The sequence below is a fragment of the Echiichthys vipera genome, assembly GCF_963691815.1.
Source record: "Echiichthys vipera genome assembly, chromosome: 5".
Taxonomy (NCBI): domain Eukaryota; kingdom Metazoa; phylum Chordata; class Actinopteri; order Perciformes; family Trachinidae; genus Echiichthys; species Echiichthys vipera.
Window position 1 is genome coordinate 5,801,345 of NC_139830.1, and position 24,327 is coordinate 5,825,671.

The 24,327-nt window shown below is 46.7% G+C and overlaps 1 protein-coding gene across 1 annotated transcript in view; it reads right to left on the reverse strand.

Annotated features, from left to right (window-relative positions):
- Positions 1–248: 248 nt before the first annotated feature.
- LOC310947466 (calsyntenin-2-like) overlaps positions 249–24,327 on the reverse strand; it is a gene marked incomplete at its 5' end in the record, with an annotated part of 259,328 nt that continues 235,249 nt past the window's right edge. Inside the window, 5 exons of the mRNA XM_083914254.1 lie at positions 249–548; positions 748–932; positions 6,129–6,252; positions 7,625–7,770; positions 7,936–8,106. Of these exons, the coding sequence (XP_083770380.1) occupies positions 342–548; positions 748–932; positions 6,129–6,252; positions 7,625–7,770; positions 7,936–8,106 (833 nt within the window). The 3' untranslated portion in view covers positions 249–341. The remainder of the gene's footprint in view (positions 549–747; positions 933–6,128; positions 6,253–7,624; positions 7,771–7,935; positions 8,107–24,327) is intronic.

Below are 24,327 nucleotides of genomic sequence, written 5' to 3' on the forward strand. Positions count from 1 at the left end.
TAGTGTCATATTATTTCTTATCAGCTGTATAAAAGGGGACATTTTCTGACAAGGCTAAAGTTAATCCGTTACACTGTGTGTGTGTGTGTGTGTGTGTGTGTGTGTGTGTGTGTGTGTGTGTGTGTGTTTGTGTGTGTGTCAGTGTCAGTGTCTTCCAGTAGGGGGAGATATTACCTCATTTTTAGAGCGTCAACATCATGTAAAGTCTTTTTGTCTCAACCATCTGATTTGAGGTTCAGTATGGACGTGTTGCATAATGTGTGTGTATGTGTGTGTGTGTGTGTGTGTGCGTGTGTGTGAGAGAGAGAGAGAGTGTGTGTGAGTGACAGTGAATGTGTGTTTCAATAAGATATCGTTGTTTTGTCCCAGTTTTGGCCCTTCTTGCTCAGGCGTTGCATCCTGGGTAGCTGGACGTCCACCTCCTCCTCGCTGTCGTCTGACTCAGCGCTGGTGATGTCATCCTCCTCCTCTTCATCTTCCTCTTCTTCTTCTTCTTCCTCCTCCTCCTCGCTGGCCTCCTCCTCTGCAGCCTGGGGCTCCTCCAGGTTCTGTGGCAAGAAATAGTCAGAAAAACAAGAAATTGCAGTGATTTCTCCTTTTATTCCGAATGTGAAACAGAGCATGGGTGTACCCGTTTTTCTCTTCTCTACATATTCTGGTCACTTATACATTTTCATTCACCTTAGTTTCCCTAATACCTCTCCCCACAGCATCCTTCACCCCGCCTCCAATCCCCCGCTCTCCTACCTCCATCGGATTGACCGTGATCGTCAGAGCCGAGTCGTCCCAGGTCACGTCTGCCTCTTTAGCCGTCTCTGCCAGCTTGACCTCCTGCTGGTGGGTCAGGTGGATGCGATAGATGCCCAACACCACGACCACCACCAGAGCAGCGATGCACATCACAATTACCACGGTGGCGGCACTTGGCATGGCTGTGAACAAGAGAAAAGAGAAGAGCAAGAGATGAGAGAAATGGAAATGGGATATTTGGAAAGTGTTGTTAGGAAAAAACAATTCAGTTATTGCCTCAATGTCACACCAGATGCTAACATGTATACGCTTTTCTTTCTTTAAGTTAACCGAGAAAGAGCCAGAAATCTCACGCACTATTGTCGGAAGCATACTTCTCAATTTGCAATTGAACCATGGGCGGATACTTTAGATTCTGTGGTTTGAATGTGATCATTCTAGTGGCTTGATATTATAATGAGTTTATTTTGAAAGCCGTTACAGGCCTGGAGAACAAAGTGACGCAGAGCTCAGTTCAAAATGTCCTGAAGGTTTAATCCAAAACAAGAGAGTTTATACGGAGGTGCAGTTATTTGCTATGACGTAGGAATAGATAGAATCAAGTAGAGACCAGCTGAAGTTGGAGGTAAGATCAACCCCATGATTCGACACAAAACCGTTTTAGAACGATGCAGATAAAAGTTGCGGCAGTCTCATCTCAACTAAAGACCGCCTGATGGTGTCACCGGCGCCTCAGCTTGTCAAGTCGCCAGCAGCGGATTTTAGAACTGAGGCACGCCCCCTGTTTCACGGCCAATTAGCTCGGAGCAAAGTCCACTGGTCAAGGCACTTACAAACTGTCAGCTTGTTGACACGGCAGATTTGGACAGAGGTTCAAGAGAGAGAAAAAGAGAGAGAGAGGGTAAAGCAAGCTAGGAGAGGGAGCACCTATCGAGAACAAAGCAGCGATATAAAACGTTATTTCCGCCGTTTCATCGCTACTAGATGCAGCTGCAACAAGTATCTCACTGTCTCTGTCCTCATTCTTCATTTAACGATGCTACAAATGAAATCCAGCTACAAAAAACCCTGAAAAGTCAGTTAGAAGGGAAGGACAGAGAGTCGCTGCTATGCAGATGATACATCGTCATGTCTATAGTCACATGGGTGTGAACTGGCAGGTTTCAGAACGCTGCAGACCTGCACATCGCAAGTAGTTGCAAGTTTCAACTCGTCTCCTCGTGAATCTCGGGTCATGGCACAATGGAGTCCGGCGAGAAAACTTCAACTTTCACAACACAGACAACATTAAACTGATAGGCTTTATCCTGAAATATAGCCCCTGAAAAGGAGCAAGCTCAAAATCACTGGATCCTACACATCCCATAATGCAACTCAGTATAATTTTCCATCTTAGACCCGGGGCCTCTTTTCAGCGGTTTGGCCTGCTTAGATATTGATTTCCTTTTGTGATAGCCTATTTATTATTTTCTCTTTTTCCTCGTGAACTTTAATTATTATCATATATATATACAGTACACTGTAATGTTACATAATTGCCTGTTTTCACTGTGTTTTATGCTTACGCTATGCTTTGTTTCTTTTTTAGCCAGGATAGTCCCGTGGTTACAGGGATTACAGTGTCAGTCTGACTGACTGTCCATCACTTTGGTTCCAACAACTTAGTGATTGACATGAAATGTTCAGACATCTGTGTCCCCCCAACTTTTCTATGTTTCACTGTTATCAGGTCAAAACTTTGACTTGAGAGTCAGTTTGAGGCGGCAATAGCTCAGTCTATAGGTGACTCGGCTTGGAACCGGAGGGTCGCCGGTTTTAGTCTGTGTGAACCATGATTGGAGCGTGGACTGGTGGCTGGAGAGGTGCCAGTTCATCTCATGTGCACTGCCGAGGTGCTGTAGAACCCCCAACTGCTTGGGCGATGAGCTATTGGCAGCTCCCTCGCATGTATATAGGTCCTGTTTGTGCATGTGTGTGTATTTCGGGCCTGTGAGTGTGTAACATGAATAATAATAACAGAGTAAAAAAAAAAGTAATTTCCCTTGCGGGATTAATAATTATTCTTCTTCTTCATCTACTGATCTAAGGATTGGCGCTTCTATCTGCACGGCTCCCTGTCCACATGTCCAAGTGTCCTTGGGCAAGACTGCGACACTACCAGAGATGGTTTGATACTAAAAACCCTTTACATGGTTGACCTCGGTTGCACTATATCCATTTCACCCAGGTGTGAGGGGGCATAGCCTGGGGAACACAGAGAAGACAAATGTTTGGGGTGGGGAGATAGGAAGTGTTTTTGAGGTAGACGGAGGAGTAATAGGAGCTGTGCCGCCTTCAGTAAAATGGGGAAAAAGCATTAAGCTCATTTTTACAATTGAACCACATCAATCTAAAGTGAACAAGGACATCCGCGGATAGAAATCAAGACATGGCCAATTCACAATACTACAGTGCATCTGGTGAGTTTGATTCGTTTGGGTTTTTTCCTTTGGCATCCTCTGCTTTTTTTCCTGATTTGTATTGTTGCATTTTAAAATATATATATATATATATATGTTCCATTTTTGTTTTTTGGACATTTTGGTTGGATTATGTGTTTTCATTAGGCAGGTCTTTTATGAGTTGCACAGACCGTGTGAACTTCGCTGAGGTGTTTTCAAGCATACATCCGAGTTTCCTTCTAACGCATTCCCTTGTTGTTTTCAGGAGTTTAAAGACAACCAAATTCTTTGATTTTCCTCTTTTAACTAGGTCTCATCATAGTAACTGTCAAATTATAGCTGTATCTAGGCCTAAAACTTACGCTCATTGTTATAAGATACAGAAGTGTGTGTGTGTGTGTGTGTGTGTGTGTGTGTGTGTGTGTGTGTGTGTGTGTGTGTGTGTGTGTGTGTGTGTGAGAGAGAGAGAGCGAGAGAGAGACACCTGCACAACTAAATGTAGTTCTTTCAACCTCAGCTTTACCTCAAATATTTGTAACATTCATTTCAATTCAATTCAATTCACTTTTACTTTCAGGGCCAAATCATAACAACAGTTATCTCAAGACACTTTACAGAGTTGGTAAAGACCACACTCTATGGCTTATTTATGATTTACATAGACTCAACAATTCACCCATGAGTACACAGTGGCAATGAGAACCTTCCCTCGAACATGCCGTGAATCCAAAAAGGATGCTTGACACAATTAATCTCTTATCCTAAAGTTTTTACTTATTTAATCATCGGCCTGAAACATGAAAGAAATGTAACTGACAGACGTGTAGAAGCTAGAGAGTGGTTATATATATATATATATATATATATATATATATAAATATAAAGTTTAACACATTTAATTAAGGTCCCAGTGCAGTACACGGCCGCAAAGATGTATCATAAGCCCTATTTAGTAGCATAACCACAACACACATTGAGGGATTTCTCTTGATCTAAAATGTTTCTCTCTTCTGCTCTGATCTACTGAAATAACACGACTTCTCTTTGCCTGCCCTCTCTCTCCCCACTGGTCCCTGCTGGTGTGTTTGTGTGTGTGTGTGTGTGTGTATGTGTGTGTGTGTGTGTGTGTGTGTGTGTGTGTGTGTGTGTGTGTGTGAGTGTTTAACAAGAGTGAGACTCACAGAGGACTCCTCAGATGATCATTTGATTCACTCTAGTTCCCCAGATTTTCACACTAAATCCATGGCCTTTGATCTTCTTTGCAGTGAATGTTCATGCAGTTCCTTAGAGTAACTCGGATTCATGTATACACACACACACACACACACACACACACACACACACACACACACACACACACACACACACACACACACACACACACACACACACACACACACACACACTCACACACACACACTGATGGTTTCCTTTGACTTTGTACTCTGCATAGAGCACAAGATCATCTGAACCATTCACATGTGCTACAAACATGCCGTGGCTAAAAATGTCAACTGCAAATCTTTTTTTAAATCTACTTTTTGACATACATTTCATCCAAACGCACGCCATCCTCGCTGCTCGAATGACCTCCTTTTCTCAGTCCTACACACACACACACACACACACACACACACACACACACACACACACACACACACACACACACACACACACACACACACACACACACACACACACACACACACACACACACACACTCACTCACTCACTCACTCAGGGCTGTTAACAGCATTAGCCAGTGAACTCTCCAGGACTCTAAGTAGAATCCATTAGGGTCTGATGAATAATTAAATCTGATGTGGTGGATTAAGACCAATGTCTCTCTCCTCCTCACCATGTTCTCTTTACTTGAGATCCCTCATATGCACTGAGGGAGGGGGAATAACCCTGCAGCAGCATTTGAGAGAGGCCCTTTGCACTGCTCTCTATCCCTGAGAACCGCTGTGTGAGAGCAGCAGTCAGATGAACGGAACGATAAACAAACTAGAAAGCAGAACTGAATGTTCCCTCGGCTCCAGACATGTTTACCCCGGAATGGATATCTATCATAAAAGGCTTGCTCAGTGGTTAGCAAGAAGCTCCTGGGTCTCGTTCTCAGCACTCTCCCTCTTTATGTGAAGGTGTCCAACCAGTTTTGTCGCAGGGGTGAGGTTTTGCCGTATCAGCCAAATGCAGGGTGGAGTAGGGACGTTGGGAAAGCCAGCTGACAAATGAGCCACATTTAACGACTTATGCTGCAACCACACACTCCTGTCAGCAGGTAGGAAAGCATGTTGCTACACCAGATAAGTGACAACTTTGTTCAGCTCGATTGTTTGGCAGATAAAAGCTAGCTAGCTAACTAGCCAGCTGTCTGCTCGTTGGCTGCTGGTTCCGCCATGTTTTCATCATGCATTTGGTCGGTCCGCGGACCCACTGCCGCCGGGTCTAACGCTCCCCCCCTCCTCGCTTTCTGCTGCTCTGGAGAACGTCTCCAGAGACACTCATGCTATGCTTGGGTTGTAATAGAGCGGGATCCCCCAACCATCGCCTATATTTATCGTGTTTTTGGTCTTAACTTTTATTCAAGGTGGCATTAAAAAGGTCTTAAAAAGTCTTAAATTTGACTTGCTGAAACCTGAAGATACCCTGCAGCCACCACTTATTTTGTGCCACTTCCCCATTAGTACATAATGCTTTTCTTGGCCATAGTATTTTGTATTGTATTGTATTTTGTAGCTGGTATTTTAGAACTGAAATATCACTCACTTAAGCTGTCAACAACATGAGCCTGTGGCACTGAGGAAACCTAAGACTTAAATAGTTAGGTTGCTCCATTGTAGCTCTGCTGGTAATACTGTATCTCAGTGTACTGTGATGATGGTGTTGGTCTAATACATTTGTTTACAAAGGAATAAGAGTGTGTTTTCTTACCTGAGCTGTGGCTAGGGTACAGGTCCTGAAAACTGGACGGATGGTGGACCACCTGCATGTACTGAGGCGGGGCGACCATGTGATTGACATGCTCCCCTGCTTCTGAACTGTGCAGGACACTCACCTGGTTGGGAAACAGAAGATGAACAGAGAAGTGATGATGTCGGACAGTAAAGTCATCACAGTTGACATTTTACAGTCTTATCTATCTCGCCTAACCTTGCCTGGACTTATCCAGTGGATATATTCTAGACTAGAATAAACTAAAGGTTTTGGAGAGAGGGCAGGGGAAATGGGAATGCAATGTATTTATGCCTTTTGGGGGGGCAGGGTCAGCTCAATACAGGAAATTAAATGTAAACTAGATTCATCAACACCCTCCAAGGTTCAAACTGTGTGTAGTGAAACATTCCCTCCAAGCAAACACCAGAGAGTGTATGAATAAGTCAGAGTGTTCAGACCAGGAACAGAAACAAACAGCCGTTAGCTGACACATTGAGAAGATTTGGGCACATCATACAGTGCATAACAGGTGGAGTGTGTGTTTGTGTGTGTGTGTGTGTGTGTGTGTGTGTGTTTGTGTGTGTGTGTGTGTGTGAATGTTTATGCCTGCCAGAGGTCCCTGAATCACTGTAAAACCATTCAAGGATAAGGTAAAGTGTTCAGTGTTGCAGGGGGCCTTCTTTAGAGATGGTGAGTTAAGATGGTGTGCCTTGCTGCAGTTGAAGGTGTACTTTTAAACTGAATGGTTCACATTTACATGGTTGGAAAAAGTCACAATTGTTTTTAATCACAGCGTTGAATTGCAGCGTTTCAGGTTGAAAGTGATGCGACTGGAATGCAGTCTACTTTTCTACATTTGAGCTGAGTCAGCTCTTTGCCAGTTCAAGCACTTTGGCCCAGTTGGTCGTAAGGAACAGCATGGTCTCTTGTGACCACTTGTTATTTTTATTTCTGAATATCATAAGCCATATTAAGGATTTCTTAGTGGGTGGGTTGCATCTGTTATTTATATTTCCAACCATTTCACGTCAGCTGACTAAACTAAAAGCACTCAGGCAATCAAATTTTTTATGTTCTCGATTAAACTGTGTTTATTAATGTCAGAAAATAGTAAAAAGAGAATCTTCCAGAGCCCTGGGTGGCTTCTTCAAGTTGCTTTTTCTTAATCCAACACCCATGACCAAAACCCAGAGATATTGAGATAACTGTCATATATCAAATCAAATCAAACTTTATTTAAAGAGCACACCAACGGTCGACCAAAGTGCTGTATGGTTCAGAAAGACAATACAATGCAACACAACTAGAATAAAAAAAATACACGTAAATACAGTAGACGAGTGTCATATATAGATGATAAAGAAAAGCAGCAAATCCTCACATTTGGGGAGGTGGAACCAGTGAATGCTTGTTGTTTTGGCTTGGATAGAGTCCTAAACCATTAATTAACATCATAAACCACATAAGCCCAAATAACTGTGGTTCAGACTGACCTCCAGGTTGAACTCATTGCTGGTGTAGCGTCCATTGAGCTCTGAGCAGGTGAGGCGGAACCTTCTCTCTGTTAGTCGTCCGGGCTGCCAGTTATAGTAACGCACCTGTCGGATCACCTGTTCATAGTTGGACATGGAGTCCACGCCTGTGGAAAGAGGCAGCACGGGGTCGTTAGAGTGGAGAAAGATAAAGGGAAAGATGGGAGATTTGGTTGAAGTGAACTATCAAAGGGACAGTTGTTGTTGACCAAAACTACTGACTAAGAACACAACACATATTTAGCCTTGCTGTGGTTGCCATAGGAACCTACCATATATGGACATGCCAGAGGTGGAATTAGTAGCGTCGAGGTGTTTTCCCAGTAGAGCACTGCGCTGCAGCTCAAGGGACTCCTGCTCCGGACTCAGCTCCTCCCCCAACACCAGGACATCACAGTAGTCCAAGTTATGAATAATCTCCTCCAGAACCCCTGGTCGACGTTCTACACACACAGACACATGCACACACACAAACAGCTGTAAGTTGCCTACTCTGGTACGCTGTTATTCGAGGCACCTTGCCAGCAGACGAGGCAGGCTACTGCAAGTTTTCTTTTCTTGTTCTTCATATTAATAAGTTTGAGATCCGAGTTGTTTAATGTTTGCATTATTTTCATTCATTCATTCATCATCAACCGCTTGTCCCTGTCTGGTTTGCAAGGTAGCTGGAGCCGATCCCAGCTGAGATCGGGTGTAAGGCGGGGTACACCCTGGACAGGATGCCAGTCTATCACAGGGCACATGGAGACGAACAGAGACAGACAACCATTCACACCTACAGGCAATTTTAGAGTCATCAATTAACGTAAAACGGGTATGTCTTTGGACTGTGGGAGGAAACCGGAGAACCCGGAGAAAACCCAGGCAGACACAAGGAGAACATGCAAACTCCACACAGAAGGGCCCTAGCCGGGATTCGAACCAGGAACCCTCTCGCTGTGAGCGAGGGGCCCCTGTGGATTAGGGCCCCAACAGACAATCTTTTGCCTTTTCAAAACATTTCTGGGAAACAACCCTGAACACTTTAAAGAACCCTAAATGAAACATACAGGAGGAAACACACCTGCTCCTGCGCCCAGGCTCCAATTATTCGTCAACTCTCTGAACACACACAGTGCTGTGAGCTGCTGTGGTAACAAGTCCCCTCAGACAGCTCCCATCACAGCAGTGCTGGGAGGCTGCTGGGGCTCTCCGGCAGTATGCTAAGCACTAGCCTCCACCCCTCACTGCTCCCAGCCTTCTCCCTCACTGTACACTCCCTGAGGAGGGAACCGGCTATGCTCATTTAACAGCTTCCCAATGGAGAAAGACAGATATGTGTGTCAGGATGGGAGTCTCTGGGGAAAGGCAGAGATGAGGTGGAGAAAAGGTGGAGAGTGGGAAAAACAAATAGGAGGAAAGTTGTGCTCAAGACGAGAAAATGCATGTGTATAGCTTCTGTGTATGATTTGGTTAAAGGTGCCCTTTGGTTTGGGGTTGTTGGTTTCAATGAAATTGGCTTTGGAGGGAAAACTTTCATGTAGCTTATTAGCCTGTGTTGCTTATTGTTTTGGTTGAGCAGCTAGCAAGTTCTACATAGCAGCGCAAAGGTCTGATCACTGTATGCTAAGCACCAAACGGCACGCACACAATTAGCAACAGTTAGCTATTGAACATAACAGCTTAAGAGACAGAAAATTTCCTCAGGAGTTATGAGAAAAAGACTGAAAAAAGTGGTTGATATTGGACTTACATTTATCTGGTGGCCAGAAAGACAACTTACGAATTAATGCTAATGTTACTTCTGTATCTGCAGGATGTAAAAGTGAGCAAATGTTAGCTAACATGTTTTCCAAAAACTCATTGTAAGGCAATGAAGGGCAGAGGATTGTTTTTCAGCTTATGTGGGGTATACCAATAAAATATGAATAATGATTAGGTCTGTTAATTATTAAAAAATAAGCTACATGTAATGTGGTTTTAAATATCTGCTTGAAGAGTGCAATGGAGCATAAACAGAGCCTCCTCTGCTTCTGTATATTTACAGCAAACATTCATTTAAAATACACAGTTCTAACAAAGTAAAAGTTAAACTCATAAGCAACAAAACCTCCCTGCACAATTCAATACACTCAGGGGTTTGGCTATTACGGGTCGAGTTATATGATCAGCTACTTAGGGTGGCTAATGTTAGCTAATGTTAGCAAACTTTACATAGACAATTTGCGGTTGCAGTTAAGGCATGCCACAGTTAGTTCGTTAGTTAGTGTGTTTTTCTTGCTTGGTTATAAATTCTGTTTCGACATGAATGGACAACTGAAAAAAAGTACAATAGCTGACACAAGCTATTACACTAACAGTGCAGCCTGAGTTTGGAGCTGACCCAGGAACAGTGTGCATGCAGGCCTGATCTTAGAGCCACAGTGTTGGCGGGATGAAAAGAAAATCGAGCGAGGCTCCCCGGAAAGAATTACGAAGAAAAGAGATGGCGAGACACTCAGAGAGCTGCTGAAATGGAAGCTGAAGAAAAAAAAACTCCAAAGCAGAGAAGAGAACAGAAAATGGCCATTAAAGCAAACGAGTCAAAATGTTGAGCATCAAAGATGAGTTCAAGAGAGAATTGATGACCTTGACTTTGAATAAAGGCATCCGAATAAGCCTCGAAGAGATACCGTAGCACTGTACGAGATGGACAGAGGATCGAACGAGGCAGTGCTGAGCGCGTTCAATAGAAAGACAAATGAATGACAGAGGGAGATAAAGCATAGAGGAGGGCGAACGGTTGATTAAGAGGGTCCAAAAGAAACTAACTGCATGCCCTGCAAATGAAATATGTGATTTATCTGGAATCCTTTAAGCCCAGAGAGAACAAAAAATCTGCTCATTATAGAACTTCAACTTGCCCCCCCACTCTCCCACGCACTCTCTCTCTCTCTCTCCACTCTTTCTTTCCATTTCTGTACGTTCTCTGGCTTCCAGCTAATCTCTCCCCCCCAGCTGCAGTCTCTATTTCACCAGCAGAAAGAGCTCCACCGACTCTTGAAAGCAATGCCACTTTGTGCTCTTCTTCCTTCACCGCATTGCACACAATGGAGGGCTAAAACCTCCCCCTCGCTCTGCTTATCTGCCCCTAATTGGCTGTGAGCGTCTGGGGCCCTGGACCAAGCTGGGCTGTTACAGCCTCGGTGGTCAGATCGTCGGATGAGACTTGACCCGTCGGGATTTAAATGTCAGGCTCATTTGGCGCTGGTCAAGGCGGTGCACCCCTGATTTGAGAATCAGTCTTCTGGAAGGTGCAGGTCCTACTCAGCAGGAGGGAGTCTGCAGTCGTGTTGGGACAAATAGCAAAGTAGCTGCAGCCGGACATTAACTCATCATATTGATAAGGACAGCAGCGCTGCATGGGATAAATGCCTCTGGCTTGGGCTATGACTCGCTCCCTAATAATAGGGTGGATTTGTTTTTCAAGATACTATACTATGACTTTTCAACATACTATAATATGACTTTTTTCGACATACTATACTTTTTTTTTAGGGTTAGGGTTAGGTTAGGGTTAACCCTAAATCCAACCCTAACCCTAGACCCAACCCTAACCCTAACCCTAAGCTCAAACCTTAACCCTATTTTAAATAGGCCATAACTTTTGATAGGAACGTCGTTGAGACTCCATTTTGGTACCGATGGAAAGCTTGTGGCCATAATTAGGGTGGTAGGCGAAGTTTCAACAAATGAGCACCTAAGGGAAAAAAATTAGGCGCATAATTGTTCAAGATCAAAGGGTTCCCAATGTCCGATCGCAACGAAACCAGCATGAGTGAACTCGGCACCCAGGAAATAGGGGGGTAGCCCAAATTTCAAGTCTCTAAACTAACCCTAACCCCAAAACCCTAACCCTAACCCCAACCCCAACCCCAACCCTAATTCCAACCACAACCCCAACCCTAACCCTAACCCTAGTCCTAACCCTAACCCTAATCCAAACCCTAACCCTAACCCTAATCACAACCCTAACCCTAGCCCCAACCCTAACCCTAACCCTAACCCTAACCCTAGCCCCAACCCTAACCCTAACCCTAACCCTAACCCTAACCCTAGCCCCAACCCCAACCCTAACCCTAACCCTAACCCTAGCCCTAGCCCCAACCCCAACCCTAACCCTAACCCTAACCCTAGCCCCAACCCTAACCCTAACCCTAACCCTAACCCTAGCCCCAACCCCAACCCTAACCCTAACCCTAACCCTAACCCTAACCCTAGCCCTAGCCCCAACCCTAACCCTAACCCTAACCCTAGCCCTAGCCCTAACCCTAACCCTAACCCTAACCCTAACCCTAACCCTAGCCCCAACCCCAACCCCAACCCTAACCCTAACCCCAACCCTAACCCTAACCCTAGCCCCAACCCTAACCCCAACCCTAACCCTAATCTCAAACCTTAAACCTATTTTAAATAGGCCATAACTTTTGATAGGAACGTCATAGAGACTCCATTTTGGTACCGATGGAAAGCTTGTGGCCATAAATAGGGGGGTAGGTGAAGTTTCAACAAATGAGCACCTAAGGGAAAAAAAGTAGGCACACAATTGTTTAAGATCAAAGGGTTGCCAATGTCCGATTGCAACGAAACCAGCATGAGTGAACTCGGCACCCAGGAAATAGGGGGGGGGGGGTAGCCCAAATTTCAAGTCTCTAAACGTACCCTAACCCCAAAACCCTAACCCAAACCCCAACCCTAATTCCAACTACAACCCCAACCCCAACCCTTACCCTAGTCCTAACCCTAACCCTAACCCTAATCCCAACCCTAACCCTAACCCTAACCCTAACCCTAACCCCAACCCGAACCCTAATTCCAACCACAACCCCAACCCCAACCCTAACCCTAACCCTAGTCCTAACCCTAACCCTAACCCTAACCCTAACCCTAACCCTAATCCTAACCCTAATCACAACCCTAACCCCAACCCTAACCCTAACCCTAACCCTAACCCTAACCCTAGCCCCAACCCTAACCCTAGCCCCAACCCTAACCCTAACCCTAACCCTAGCCCCAACCCCAACCCTAACCCTAACCCCAACCCTAACCCTAGCCCCAACCCTAACCCTAACCCTAATCTCAAACCTTAAACCTATTTTAAATAGGCCATAACTTTTGATAGGAACGTCATAGAGACTCCATTTTGGTACCGATGGAAAGCTTGTGGCCATAAATAGGGGGGTAGGTGAAGTTTCAACAAATGAGCACCTAAGGGAAAAAAAGTAGGCACACAATTGTTTAAGATCAAAGGGTTGCCAATGTCCGATCGCAACGAAACCAGCATGAGTGAACTCGGCACCCAGGAAATAGGGGGGGTAGCCCAAATTACAAGTCTCTAAACTTACCCTAACCCCAAAACCCTAACCCCAACCCCAATTCCAACCACAACCCCAACCCTAACCCTAACCCTAGTCCTAACCCTAACCCTAACCCTAATCCAAACCCTAACCCTAATCACAACCCTAACCCTAGCCCCAACCCTAACCCTAACCCTAACCCTAGCCCCAACCCTAACCCTAACCCTAACCCTAGCCCCAACCCTAACCCTAGCCCCAACCCTAACCCTAACCCTAACCCTAGCCCCAACCCCAACCCTAACCCTAACCCTAACCCTAGCCCCAACCCCAACCCTAACCCTAACCCTAACCCCAACCCTAACCCTAACCCTAGCCCCAACCCTAACCCTAACCCTAACCCTAACCCTGACCCTAGCCCCAACCCTAACCCTAACCCTAACCCTAGCCCTAGCCCCAACCCCAACCCTAACCCTAACCCTAACCCTAACCCTAGCCCCAACCCCAACCCTAACCCTAACCCTAACCCTAGCCCCAACCCTAACCCTAACCCTAACCCCAACCCCAACCCGAACCCTAATTCCAACCACAACCCCAACCCCAACCCTAAACCTAACCCTAACCCTAGTCCTAACCCTAACCCTAACCCTAATCCCAACCCTAACCCTAATCAAAACCCTAACCCTAGCCCCAACCCTAACCCTAACCCTAGCCCCAACCCTAACCCTAACCCTAACCCTAATCTCAAACCTTAACCCTATTTTAAATAGGCCATAACTTTTGATAGGAACGTCGTTGAGACTCCATTTTGGTACCGATGGAAAGCTTGTGGCCATAATTAGGGTGGTAGGTGAAGTTTCAACAAATGAGCACCTAAGGGAAAAAAATTAGGCGCATAATTGTTCAAGATCAAAGGGTTCCCAATGTCCGATCGCAACGAAACCAGCATGAGTGAACTCGGCACCCAGGAAATAGGGGGGTAGCCCAAATTTCAAGTCTCTAAACTAACCCTAACCCCAAAACCCTAACCCTAACCCCAACCCCAACCCCAACCCTAATTCCAACCACAACCCCAACCCTAACCCTAGTCCTAACCCTAACCCTAACCCTAACCCTAATCCAAACCCTAACCCTAACCCTAATCACAACCCTAACCCTAGCCCCAACCCTAACCCTAGCCCCAACCCTAACCCTAACCCTAGCCCCAACCCTAACCCTAACCCTAGCCCCAACCCCAACCCTAACCCTAACCCTAGCCCCAACCCCAAACCTAACCCTAACCCTAGCCCCAACCCTAACCCTAGCCCCAACCCTAACCCTAACCCTAACCCTAACCCTAGCCCCAACCCCAACCCTAATTCCAACTACAACCCCAACCCCAACCCTAACCCTAGTCCTAACCCTAACCCTAATCCCAACCCTAACCCTAACCCTAACCCCAACCCTAACCCTAACCCTAACCCTAGTCCTAACCCTAACCCTAACCCTAACCCTAATCCAAACCCTAACCCTAACCCTAATCACAACCCTAACCCTAGCCCCAACCCTAACCCTAGCCCCAACCCTAACCCTAACCCTAACCCTAACCCTAGCCCCAACCCTAACCCTAATCCAAACCCTAATTCCAACTACAACCCCAACCCCAACCCTAACCCTAGTCCTAACCCTAACCCTAATCCCAACCCTAACCCTAACCCTAACCCCAACCCCAACCCGAACCCTAATTCCAACCACAACCCCAACCCCAACCCTAACCCTAACCCTAGTCCTAAGCCTAACCCTAACCCTAATCCCAACCCTAACCCTAATCAAAACCCTAACCCTGGCCCAACCCTAACCCTAACCCTAATCCCAACCCTAACCCTAACCCTAATCACAACCCTAACCCTAGCCCCAACCCTAACCCTAACCCTAATCTCAAACCTTAACCCTATTTTAAATAGGCCATAACTTTTGATAGGAACGTCGTAGAGACTCCATTTTGGTACCGATGGAAACCTTGTGGCCATAAATAGGGGGGTAGGAGAAGTTTCAACAAATGAGCACCTAAGGGAAAAAAAGTAGGCACACAATTGTTTAAGATCAAAGGGTTGCCAATGTCCGATCGCAACGAAACCAGCATGAGTGAACTCGGCACCCAGGAAATAGTGGGGGTAGCCCAAATTTCAAGTCTCTAAACTTACCCTAACCCCAAAACCCTAACCCTAACCCAAACCCCAACCCCAACCCTAATTCCAACCACAACCCCAACCCTAACCCTAACCCTAGTCCTAACCCTAACCCTAACCCTAACCCTAATCCAAACCCTAACCCTAACCCTAATCACAACCCTAACCCTAGCCCCAACCCTAACCCTAACCCTAGCCCCAACCCTAACCCTAACCCTAAACCTAACCCTAGCCCCAACCCTAACCCTAACCCTAACCCTAACCCTAGCCCCAACCCCAACCCTAACCCTAACCCTAACCCTAGCCCCAACCCTAACCCTAACCCTAACCCTAGCCCCAACCCTAACCCTAACCCTAGCCCTAGCCCCAACCCTAACCCTAACCCTAACCCTAACCCTAGCCCCAACCCCAACCCTAACCCTAACCCTAACCCCAACCCTAACCCTAACCCTAGCCCCAACCCTAACCCTAACCCTAACCCTAATCTCAAACCTTAAACCTATTTTAAATAGGCCATAACTTTTGATAGGAACGTCATAGAGACTCCATTTTGGTACCGATGGAAAGCTTGTGGCCATAAATAGGGGGGTAGGTGAAGTTTCAACAAATGAGCACCTAAGGGAAAAAAAGTAGGCACACAATTGTTTAAGATCAAAGGGTTGCCAATGTCCGATCGCAACGAAACCAGCATGAGTGAACTCGGCACCCAGGAAATAGGGGGGGGTAACCCAAATTTCAAGTCTCTAAACTTACCCTAACCCCAAAACCCTAACCCTAACCCCAACCCTAATTCCAACCACAACCCCAACCCCAACCCTAACCCTAGTCCTAACCCTAACCCTAACCCTAATCCCAACCCTAACCCTAACCCCAACCCGAACCCTAATTCCAACCACAACCCCAACCCCAACCCTAACCCTAACCCTAGTCCTAACCCTAACCCTAACCCTAATCCCAACCCTAACCCTAATCAAAACCCTAACCCTAGCCCCAACCCTAACCCTAACCCTAATCCCAACCCTAACCCTAACCCTAATCACAACCCTAACCCTAGCCCCAACCCTAACCCTAACCCTAATCTCAAACCTTAACCCTATTTTAAATAGGCCATAACTTTTGATAGGAACGTCGTAGAGACTCCATTTTGGTACCGATGGAAAGCTTGTGGCCATAAATAGGGGGGTAGGTGAAGTTTCAACAAATGATCACCTAAGGGAAAAAAAGTAGGCACACAATTGTTTAAGATCAAAGGGTTGCCAATGTCCGATCGCAACGAAACCAGCATGAGTGAACTCGGCACCCAGGAAATAGGGGGGGTAGCCCAAATTTCAAGTCTCTAAACTTACCCTAACCCCAAAACCCTAAGCCTAACCCCAACCCTAATTCCAACCACAACCCCAACCCTAACCCTAGTCCTAACCCTAACCCTAACCCTAACCCTAATCCCAACCCTAACCCTAACCCTAACCCTAACCCTAACCCCAACCCCAACCCGAACCCTAATTCCAACCACAACCCCAACCCCAACCCTAACCCTAACCCTAACCCTAGTCCTAACCCTAACCCTAACCCTAATCCCAACCCTAACCCTAATCAAAACCCTAACCCTAGCCCCAACCCTAACCCTAACCCTAACCCCAACCCTAACCCTAGCCCCAACCCTAACCCTAACCCTAACCCTAATCTCAAACCTTAAACCTATTTTAAATAGGCCATAACTTTTGATAGGAACGTCATAGAGACTCCATTTTGGTACCGATGGAAAGCTTGTGGCCATAAATAGGGGGGTAGGTGAAGTTTCAACAAATGAGCACCTAAGGGAAAAAAAGTAGGCACACAATTGTTTAAGATCAAAGGGTTGCCAATGTCCGATCGCAACGAAACCAGCATGAGTGAACTCGGCACCCAGGAAATAGGGGGGGTAGCCCAAATTTGAAGTCTCTAAACTTACCCTAACCCCAAAACCCTAACCCTAACCCCAACCCCAACCCCAACCCTAACCCTAACCCTAACCCTAACCCTAACCCTAATCTCAAACCTTAACCCTATTTTAAATAGGCCATAACTTTTGATAGGAACGTCGTAGAGACTCCATCTTGGTACCAATGGAAAGCACAGGGCCATAAATAGGGGGCTAGGCGAAGTCTCAACAAATGAGCACCTAAGGGAAAAATAATAGGCACACAATTGTTTAAGATCAAAGGGTTCCCGACGTCCGATCACAACGAAACTAGCACGAGTGCGCTCAGAGACCACGAAATAGGGGGGGTAGCCCAAGTTTGAAGTGTCTAAACCAACCTTAACCCCTAAACCCTAACCCTAACCCTAAACCCTAACCCTAACCCTAACCCTAGCCCCAACCCTAACCCTAACCCTAACCCTAATCTCAAACCTTAACCCTATTTTAAATAGGCCATAACTTTTGATAGGAACGTCGTTGAGACTCCATTTTGGTACCGATGGAAAGCTTGTGGCCATAAATAGGGGGGTAGGTGAAGTTTCAACAATTGAGCACCTAAGGGAAAAAAAGTAGGCACACCATTGTTTAAGATCAAAGGGTTGCCAATGTCCGATCGCAACGAAACTAGCATGAGTGAACTCGGCACCCAGGAAATAGGGGGGGGGGTAACCCAAATTTCAAGTCTCTAAACTTACCCTAACCCCAACCCCAACCCCAACCCGAACCCTAATTCCAACCACAACCCCAACCCCAACCCTAACCCTAACCCTAACCCTAACCTTAGCCCCAACCCTAACCCCAACCCCAACCCTAACCCTAACCCTAGCCCCAACCCTAACCCTAACCCTAACCCTAACCCTAGCCCCAACCCTAACCCTAACCCTAGCCCCAACCCTAACCCTAACCCTAACCCTAACCCAACCCCAACCCTAACCCTAACCCTAACCCTAACCCCAGCCCCAACCCTAACCCCAACCCCAACCCTAACCCTAACCCTAACCCTAGCCCCAACCCTAACCCTAACCCTAACCCTAGCCCCAACCCTAACCCTAACCCTAACCCTAGCCCCAACCCTAACCCTAGCCCCAACCCCAACCCTAACCCTAACCCTAACCCCAACCCTAACCCTAACCCCAACCCCAACCCTAACCCTAACCCTAACCCTAACCCTAATCTCAAACCTTAACCCTATTTTAAATAGGCCATAACTCTAAACCTAACCCTAACACTAACCCTAACCCTAACCCTAACCCCACCCGAACCAGGGTCTGCAGCCTCTTCCCACCCCTGATCCTAATCCCCCACCCCACCTGTCCCCTAATCCTTACCACTCCCCTCACCCTATGCCTAAATCTAACCCCCAACCCCCTTTCCCCCATCCGAACCAGGTCCTGCATCTACTTCCTCCCCCCTATCCTAACCCCCTACCCCACCTGTCCCCTGACCCTACCCACCCCCCTCCCCGTACACCTAAACCTAACCTTCAACCCCCCTTCCCCTACCCAAACCAGACACCTAATCATAGAAACCCTCCACCACAACCCTCCCCTTACCCCAAACTACCCCTTTCCCCAACCCACCCTGGAGATGACCCAGACACACCGCACATACACAGACACCCAACACAACACACTCCTCCCCCAACCACACATCTCATCCCTTTTGTGTCCACCTTTTCACACCAAATAACAGGCTTCCACCGCCAGGTCAAACAGAACTTCTCCTCCCTCCAGCCTCAACACCCAGCTTTCAAGAACCACACAGTCATCTCAGCCTACAGGAAACACAAAAACCTCCAGTCCATCCTCATCAGATCCAAATTCTCTGACCATAGACCGGCATTACCCCTCCAGTACAATCATCACTACAAACACCGCAAATTCATCCAAAACCCATACACACAGACAGAATTCCCCACACTTGGACAACTATCCATTTCCTCCACAAACGTCATTTACATCATCACCTGCACACTCTGCCAAAAACACTACATAGGGGAAACCAAACACTCCATTCACACCCGCCTATCCCAACACCTGTACAACATTGGGGAGGGTCGACTCACCACCCCTCTCGTCCAACACTTCCAGACCCATCCCCCCGACCACCTCATCATTTCAGGACTAGAACACAACAAACACTGGACAACTTCACAAAGAAAAAGAGCAGAAAAAATCTGGATCCACAAACTTCACACAATAACCCCGGCAGGCCTCAATGACACCTAAACACACCATGCCCCCTCGCCACTTCTCTCACTCCACCTTCTTACCTTCTTCCTTCCTTCCTCCTTTCCTTCCTTCTTCTAATAAGTTGCCCCCCCCCCCTTTCCCTTTTTTTAAATAATTTTTTTTCCATTATTTTTCAATTTTTTTTCATTTTTTTTCCAAATATCCAGCTCCTTATAAGTCTATGGACAAACAATCTCCCTGAGGACAATGGCTCAAGGCTTAAGACGGCAGGCTGCCAACCAGTAGCCCTAGGTTCAATCCCAACCCTACCCACACTAAGGCTACACCCCCCCCCCCTCTACCAATAAAAACAATCACCACCTTTACTCTTCTTATTCTTTTTGTTTTCTTATATATTTCTCCCTCTCCACCCTTTCCCCTTTTCTTTCTTCTATACAATACCCTAGGCCAGTGCAAAAACCAAGTTTAACCCAAAACCCTAACCCCAACCCAAACCCCAAACCCAACCCTAACCCTAACCCCAACCCTAATCCTAACCCTAATCTCAAACCTTAACCCTATTTTAAATAGGCCATAACTTTTGATAGGAACGTCGTAGATACTCCATCTTGGTACCAATGGAAAGCGCGTGGCCATAAATAGGGGGGTAGGCGAAGTCTCAACAAATGAGCACCTAAGGAAAAAAAATAGGCACACAATTGTTTAAGATCAAAGGGTTCCCGACGTCCGATCGCAACGAAACTAGCACGAGTGCGCTCAGAGAACACAAAATAGGGGGGGTAGCCCAAGTTTCAAGTCTCTAAACCAACCTTAACCCCTAAACCCTAACCCTAACCCTAAACCCTAACCCTAACCCTAACCCTAGCCCCTAACCCTAACCCTAACCCTAATCTCAAACCTTAACCCTATTTTAAATAGGCCATAACTTTTGATAGGAACGTCGTTGAGACTCCATTTTGGTACCGATGGAAAGCTTGTGGCCATAAATAGGGGGTAGGTGAAGTTTCAACAAATGAGCACCTAAGGGAAAAAAAGTAGGCACACAATTGTTTAAGATCAAAGGGTTGCCAATGTCCGATCGCAACGAAACTAGCATGAGTGAACTCGGCACCCAGGAAATAGGGGGGGAACCCAAATTTCAAGTCTCTAAACTTACCCTAACCCCAACCCCAACCCCAACCCGAACCCTAATTCCAACCACAACCCCAACCCCAACCCTAACCCTAACCCTAATCCCAACCCTAACCCTAACCCTAATCACAACCCTAACCCTAGCCCCAACCCTAACCCTAACCCTAACCCTAATCTCAAACCTTAAACCTATTTTAAATAGGCCATAACTTTTGATAGGAACGTCATAGAGACTCCATTTTGGTACCGATGGAAAGCTTGTGGCCATAAATAGGGGGGTAGGTGAAGTTTCAACAAATGAGCACCTAAGGGAAAAAAAGTAGGCACACAATTGTTTAAGATCAAAGAGTTGCCAATGTCCGATCGCAACGAAACCAGCATGAGTGAACTCGGCACCCAGGAAATAGGGGGGGTAGCCCAAATTTCAAGTCTCTAAACTTACCCTAACCCCAAAACCCTAACCCTAACCCCAACCCTAATTCCAACCACAACCCCAACCCCAACCCTAACCCTAACCCTAGTCCTAACCCTAACCCTAACCCTAATCCCAACCCTAACCCTAACCCCAACCCCAACCCGAACCCTAATTCCAACCACAACCCCAACCCCAACCCTAACCCTAACCCTAGTCCTAACCCTAACCCTAACCCTAATCCCAACCCTAACCCTAATCAAAACCCTAACCCTATCCCCAACCCTAACCCTAATCCCAACCCTAACCCTAACCCTAATCACAACCCTAACCCTAGCCCCAACCCTAACCCTAACCCTAATCTCAAACCTTAACCCTATTTTAAATAGGCCATAACTTTTGATAAGAACGTCATAGAGACTTCATTTTGGTACCGATGGAAAGCTTGTGGCCATAATTAGGGGGGTAGGAGAAGTTTCAACAAATGAGCACCTAAGGGAAAAAAGTAGGCACACAATTGTTTAAGATCAAAGGGTTGCCAATGTCCGATCGCAACGAAACCAGCATGAGTGAACTCGGCACCCAGGAAATAGGGGGGGTACCCTAATCACAACCCTAACCCCAACCCCAACCCCAACCCGAAACCTAATTCCAACCACAACCCCAACCCCAAACCCTAACCCTAACCCTAACCCTAATCCCAACCCTAACCCTAACCCTAATCACAACCCTGACCCTAGCCCCAACCCTAACCCTAACCCTAACCCCAACCCTAACCCTAACCCTAACCCTAGTCCTAACCCTAACCCTAATCCCAACCCTAACCCTAACCCTAATCACAACCCTAACCCTAGCCCCAACCCTAACCCTAACCCTAACCCTAATCCCAACCGTAACCCTAACCCCAACCCGAACCCTAATTCCAACCCCAACCCCAACCCCAACCCTAACCCTAACCCTAACCACAACCCCAACCCTAACCCTAACCCTAACCCTAGCCCCAACCCTAACCCTAACCCTAACCCTAGCCCCAACCCTAACCCTAACCCTAACCCTAACCCTAACCCTTAACCCTATTTTAAATAGGCCATAACTCTAAACCTAACCCTAACACTAACCCTAGCCCCAACCCTAACCCTAACCCTAGCCCCAACCCTAAACCCTAACCCTAAACCCTAACCCTAACCCTAGCCCCAACCCTAACCCTAACCCTAACCCTAATCTCAAACCTTAACCCTATTTTAAATAGGCCATAACTTTTGATAGGAACGTCGTTGAGACTCCATTTTGGTACCGATGGAAAGCTTGTGGCCATAAATAGGGGGTAGGTGAAGTTTCAACAAATGAACACCTAAGGGAAAAAAAGTAGGCACACAATTGTTTAAGATCAAAGGGTTGCCAATGTCCGATCGCAACGAAACTAGCATGAGTGAACTCGGCACCCAGGAAATAGGGGGGGTACCCTAATCACAACCCTAACCCCAACCCCAACCCCAACCCGAAACCTAATTCCAACCACAACCCCAACCCCAAACCCTAACCCTAACCCTAACCCTAATCCCAACCCTAACCCTAACCCTAATCACAACCCTAACCCTAGCCCCAACCCTAACCCTAACCCTAACCCCAACCCTAACCCTAACCCTAACCCTAGTCCTAACCCTAACCCTAATCCCAACCCTAACCCTAACCCTAATCACAACCCTAACCCTAGCCCCAACCCTAACCCTAACCCTAACCCTAATCCCAACCGTAACCCTAACCCCAACCCGAACCCTAATTCCAACCCCAACCCCAACCCCAACCCTAACCCTAACCCTAACCACAACCCCAACCCTAACCCTAACCCTAACCCTAGCCCCAACCACAACCCCAACCCTAATCACAACCCTAACCCTAACCCCAACCCTAACCCTAACCCTAACACTAACCCTAGCCCCAACCCTAACCCTAACCCTAGCCCCAACCCTAAACCCTAACCCTAAACCCTAACCCTAACCCTAGCCCCAACCCTAACCCTAACCCTAACCCTAATCTCAAACCTTAACCCTATTTTAAATAGGCCATAACTTTTGATAGGAACGTCGTTGAGACTCCATTTTGGTACCGATGGAAAGCTTGTGGCCATAAATAGGGGGTAGGTGAAGTTTCAACAAATGAGCACCTAAGGGAAAAAAAGTAGGCACACAATTGTTTAAGATCAAAGGGTTGCCAATGTCCGATCGCAACGAAACTAGCATGAGTGAACTCGGCACCCAGGAAATAGGGGGGGAACCCAAATTTCAAGTCTCTAAACTTACCCTAACCCCAACCCCAACCCCAACCCGAACCCTAATTCCAACCACAACCCCAACCCCAACCCTAACCCTAACCCTAATCCCAACCCTAACCCTAACCCTAATCACAACCCTAACCCTAGCCCCAACCCTAACCCTAACCCTAACCCTAACCCCAACCCGAACCCTAATTCCAACCACAACCCCAACCCTAACCCTAACCCTAGTCCTAACCCTAATCCCAACCCTAACCCTAATCAAAACCCTAACCCTAGCCCCAACCCTAACCCTAACCCTAATCCCAACCCTAACCCTAACCCTAATCACAACCCTAACCCTAGCCCCAACCCTAACCCTAACCCTAATCTCAAACCTTAACCCTATTTTAAATAGGCCATAACTTTTGATAGGAACGTCATAGAGACTCCATTTTGGTACCGATGGAAAGCTTGTGGCCATAAATAGGGGGGTAGGTGAAGTTTCAACAAATGAGCACCTAAGGGAAAAAAAGTAGGCACACAATTGTTTAAGATCAAAGAGTTGCCAATGTCCGATCGCAACGAAACCAGCATGAGTGAACTCGGCACCCAGGAAATAGGGGGGGTAGCCCAAATTTCAAGTCTCTAAACTTACCCTAACCCCAAAACCCTAACCCTAACCCCAACCCTAATTCCAACCACAACCCCAACCCCAACCCTAACCCTAACCCTAGTCCTAACCCTAACCCTAACCCTAATCCCAACCCTAACCCTAACCCCAACCCCAACCCGAACCCTAATTCCAACCACAACCCCAACCCCAACCCTAACCCTAACCCTAGTCCTAACCCTAACCCTAACCCTAATCCCAACCCTAACCCTAATCAAAACCCTAACCCTATCCCCAACCCTAACCCTAACCCTAATCCCAACCCTAACCCTAACCCTAATCACAACCCTAACCCTAGCCCCAACCCTAACCCTAACCCTAATCTCAAACCTTAACCCTATTTTAAATAGGCCATAACTTTTGATAAGAACGTCATAGAGACTTCATTTTGGTACCGATGGAAAGCTTGTGGCCATAATTAGGGGGGTAGGAGAAGTTTCAACAAATGAGCACCTAAGGGAAAAAAGTAGGCACACAATTGTTTAAGATCAAAGGGTTGCCAATGTCCGATCGCAACGAAACCAGCATGAGTGAACTCGGCACCCAGGAAATAGGGGGGGTACCC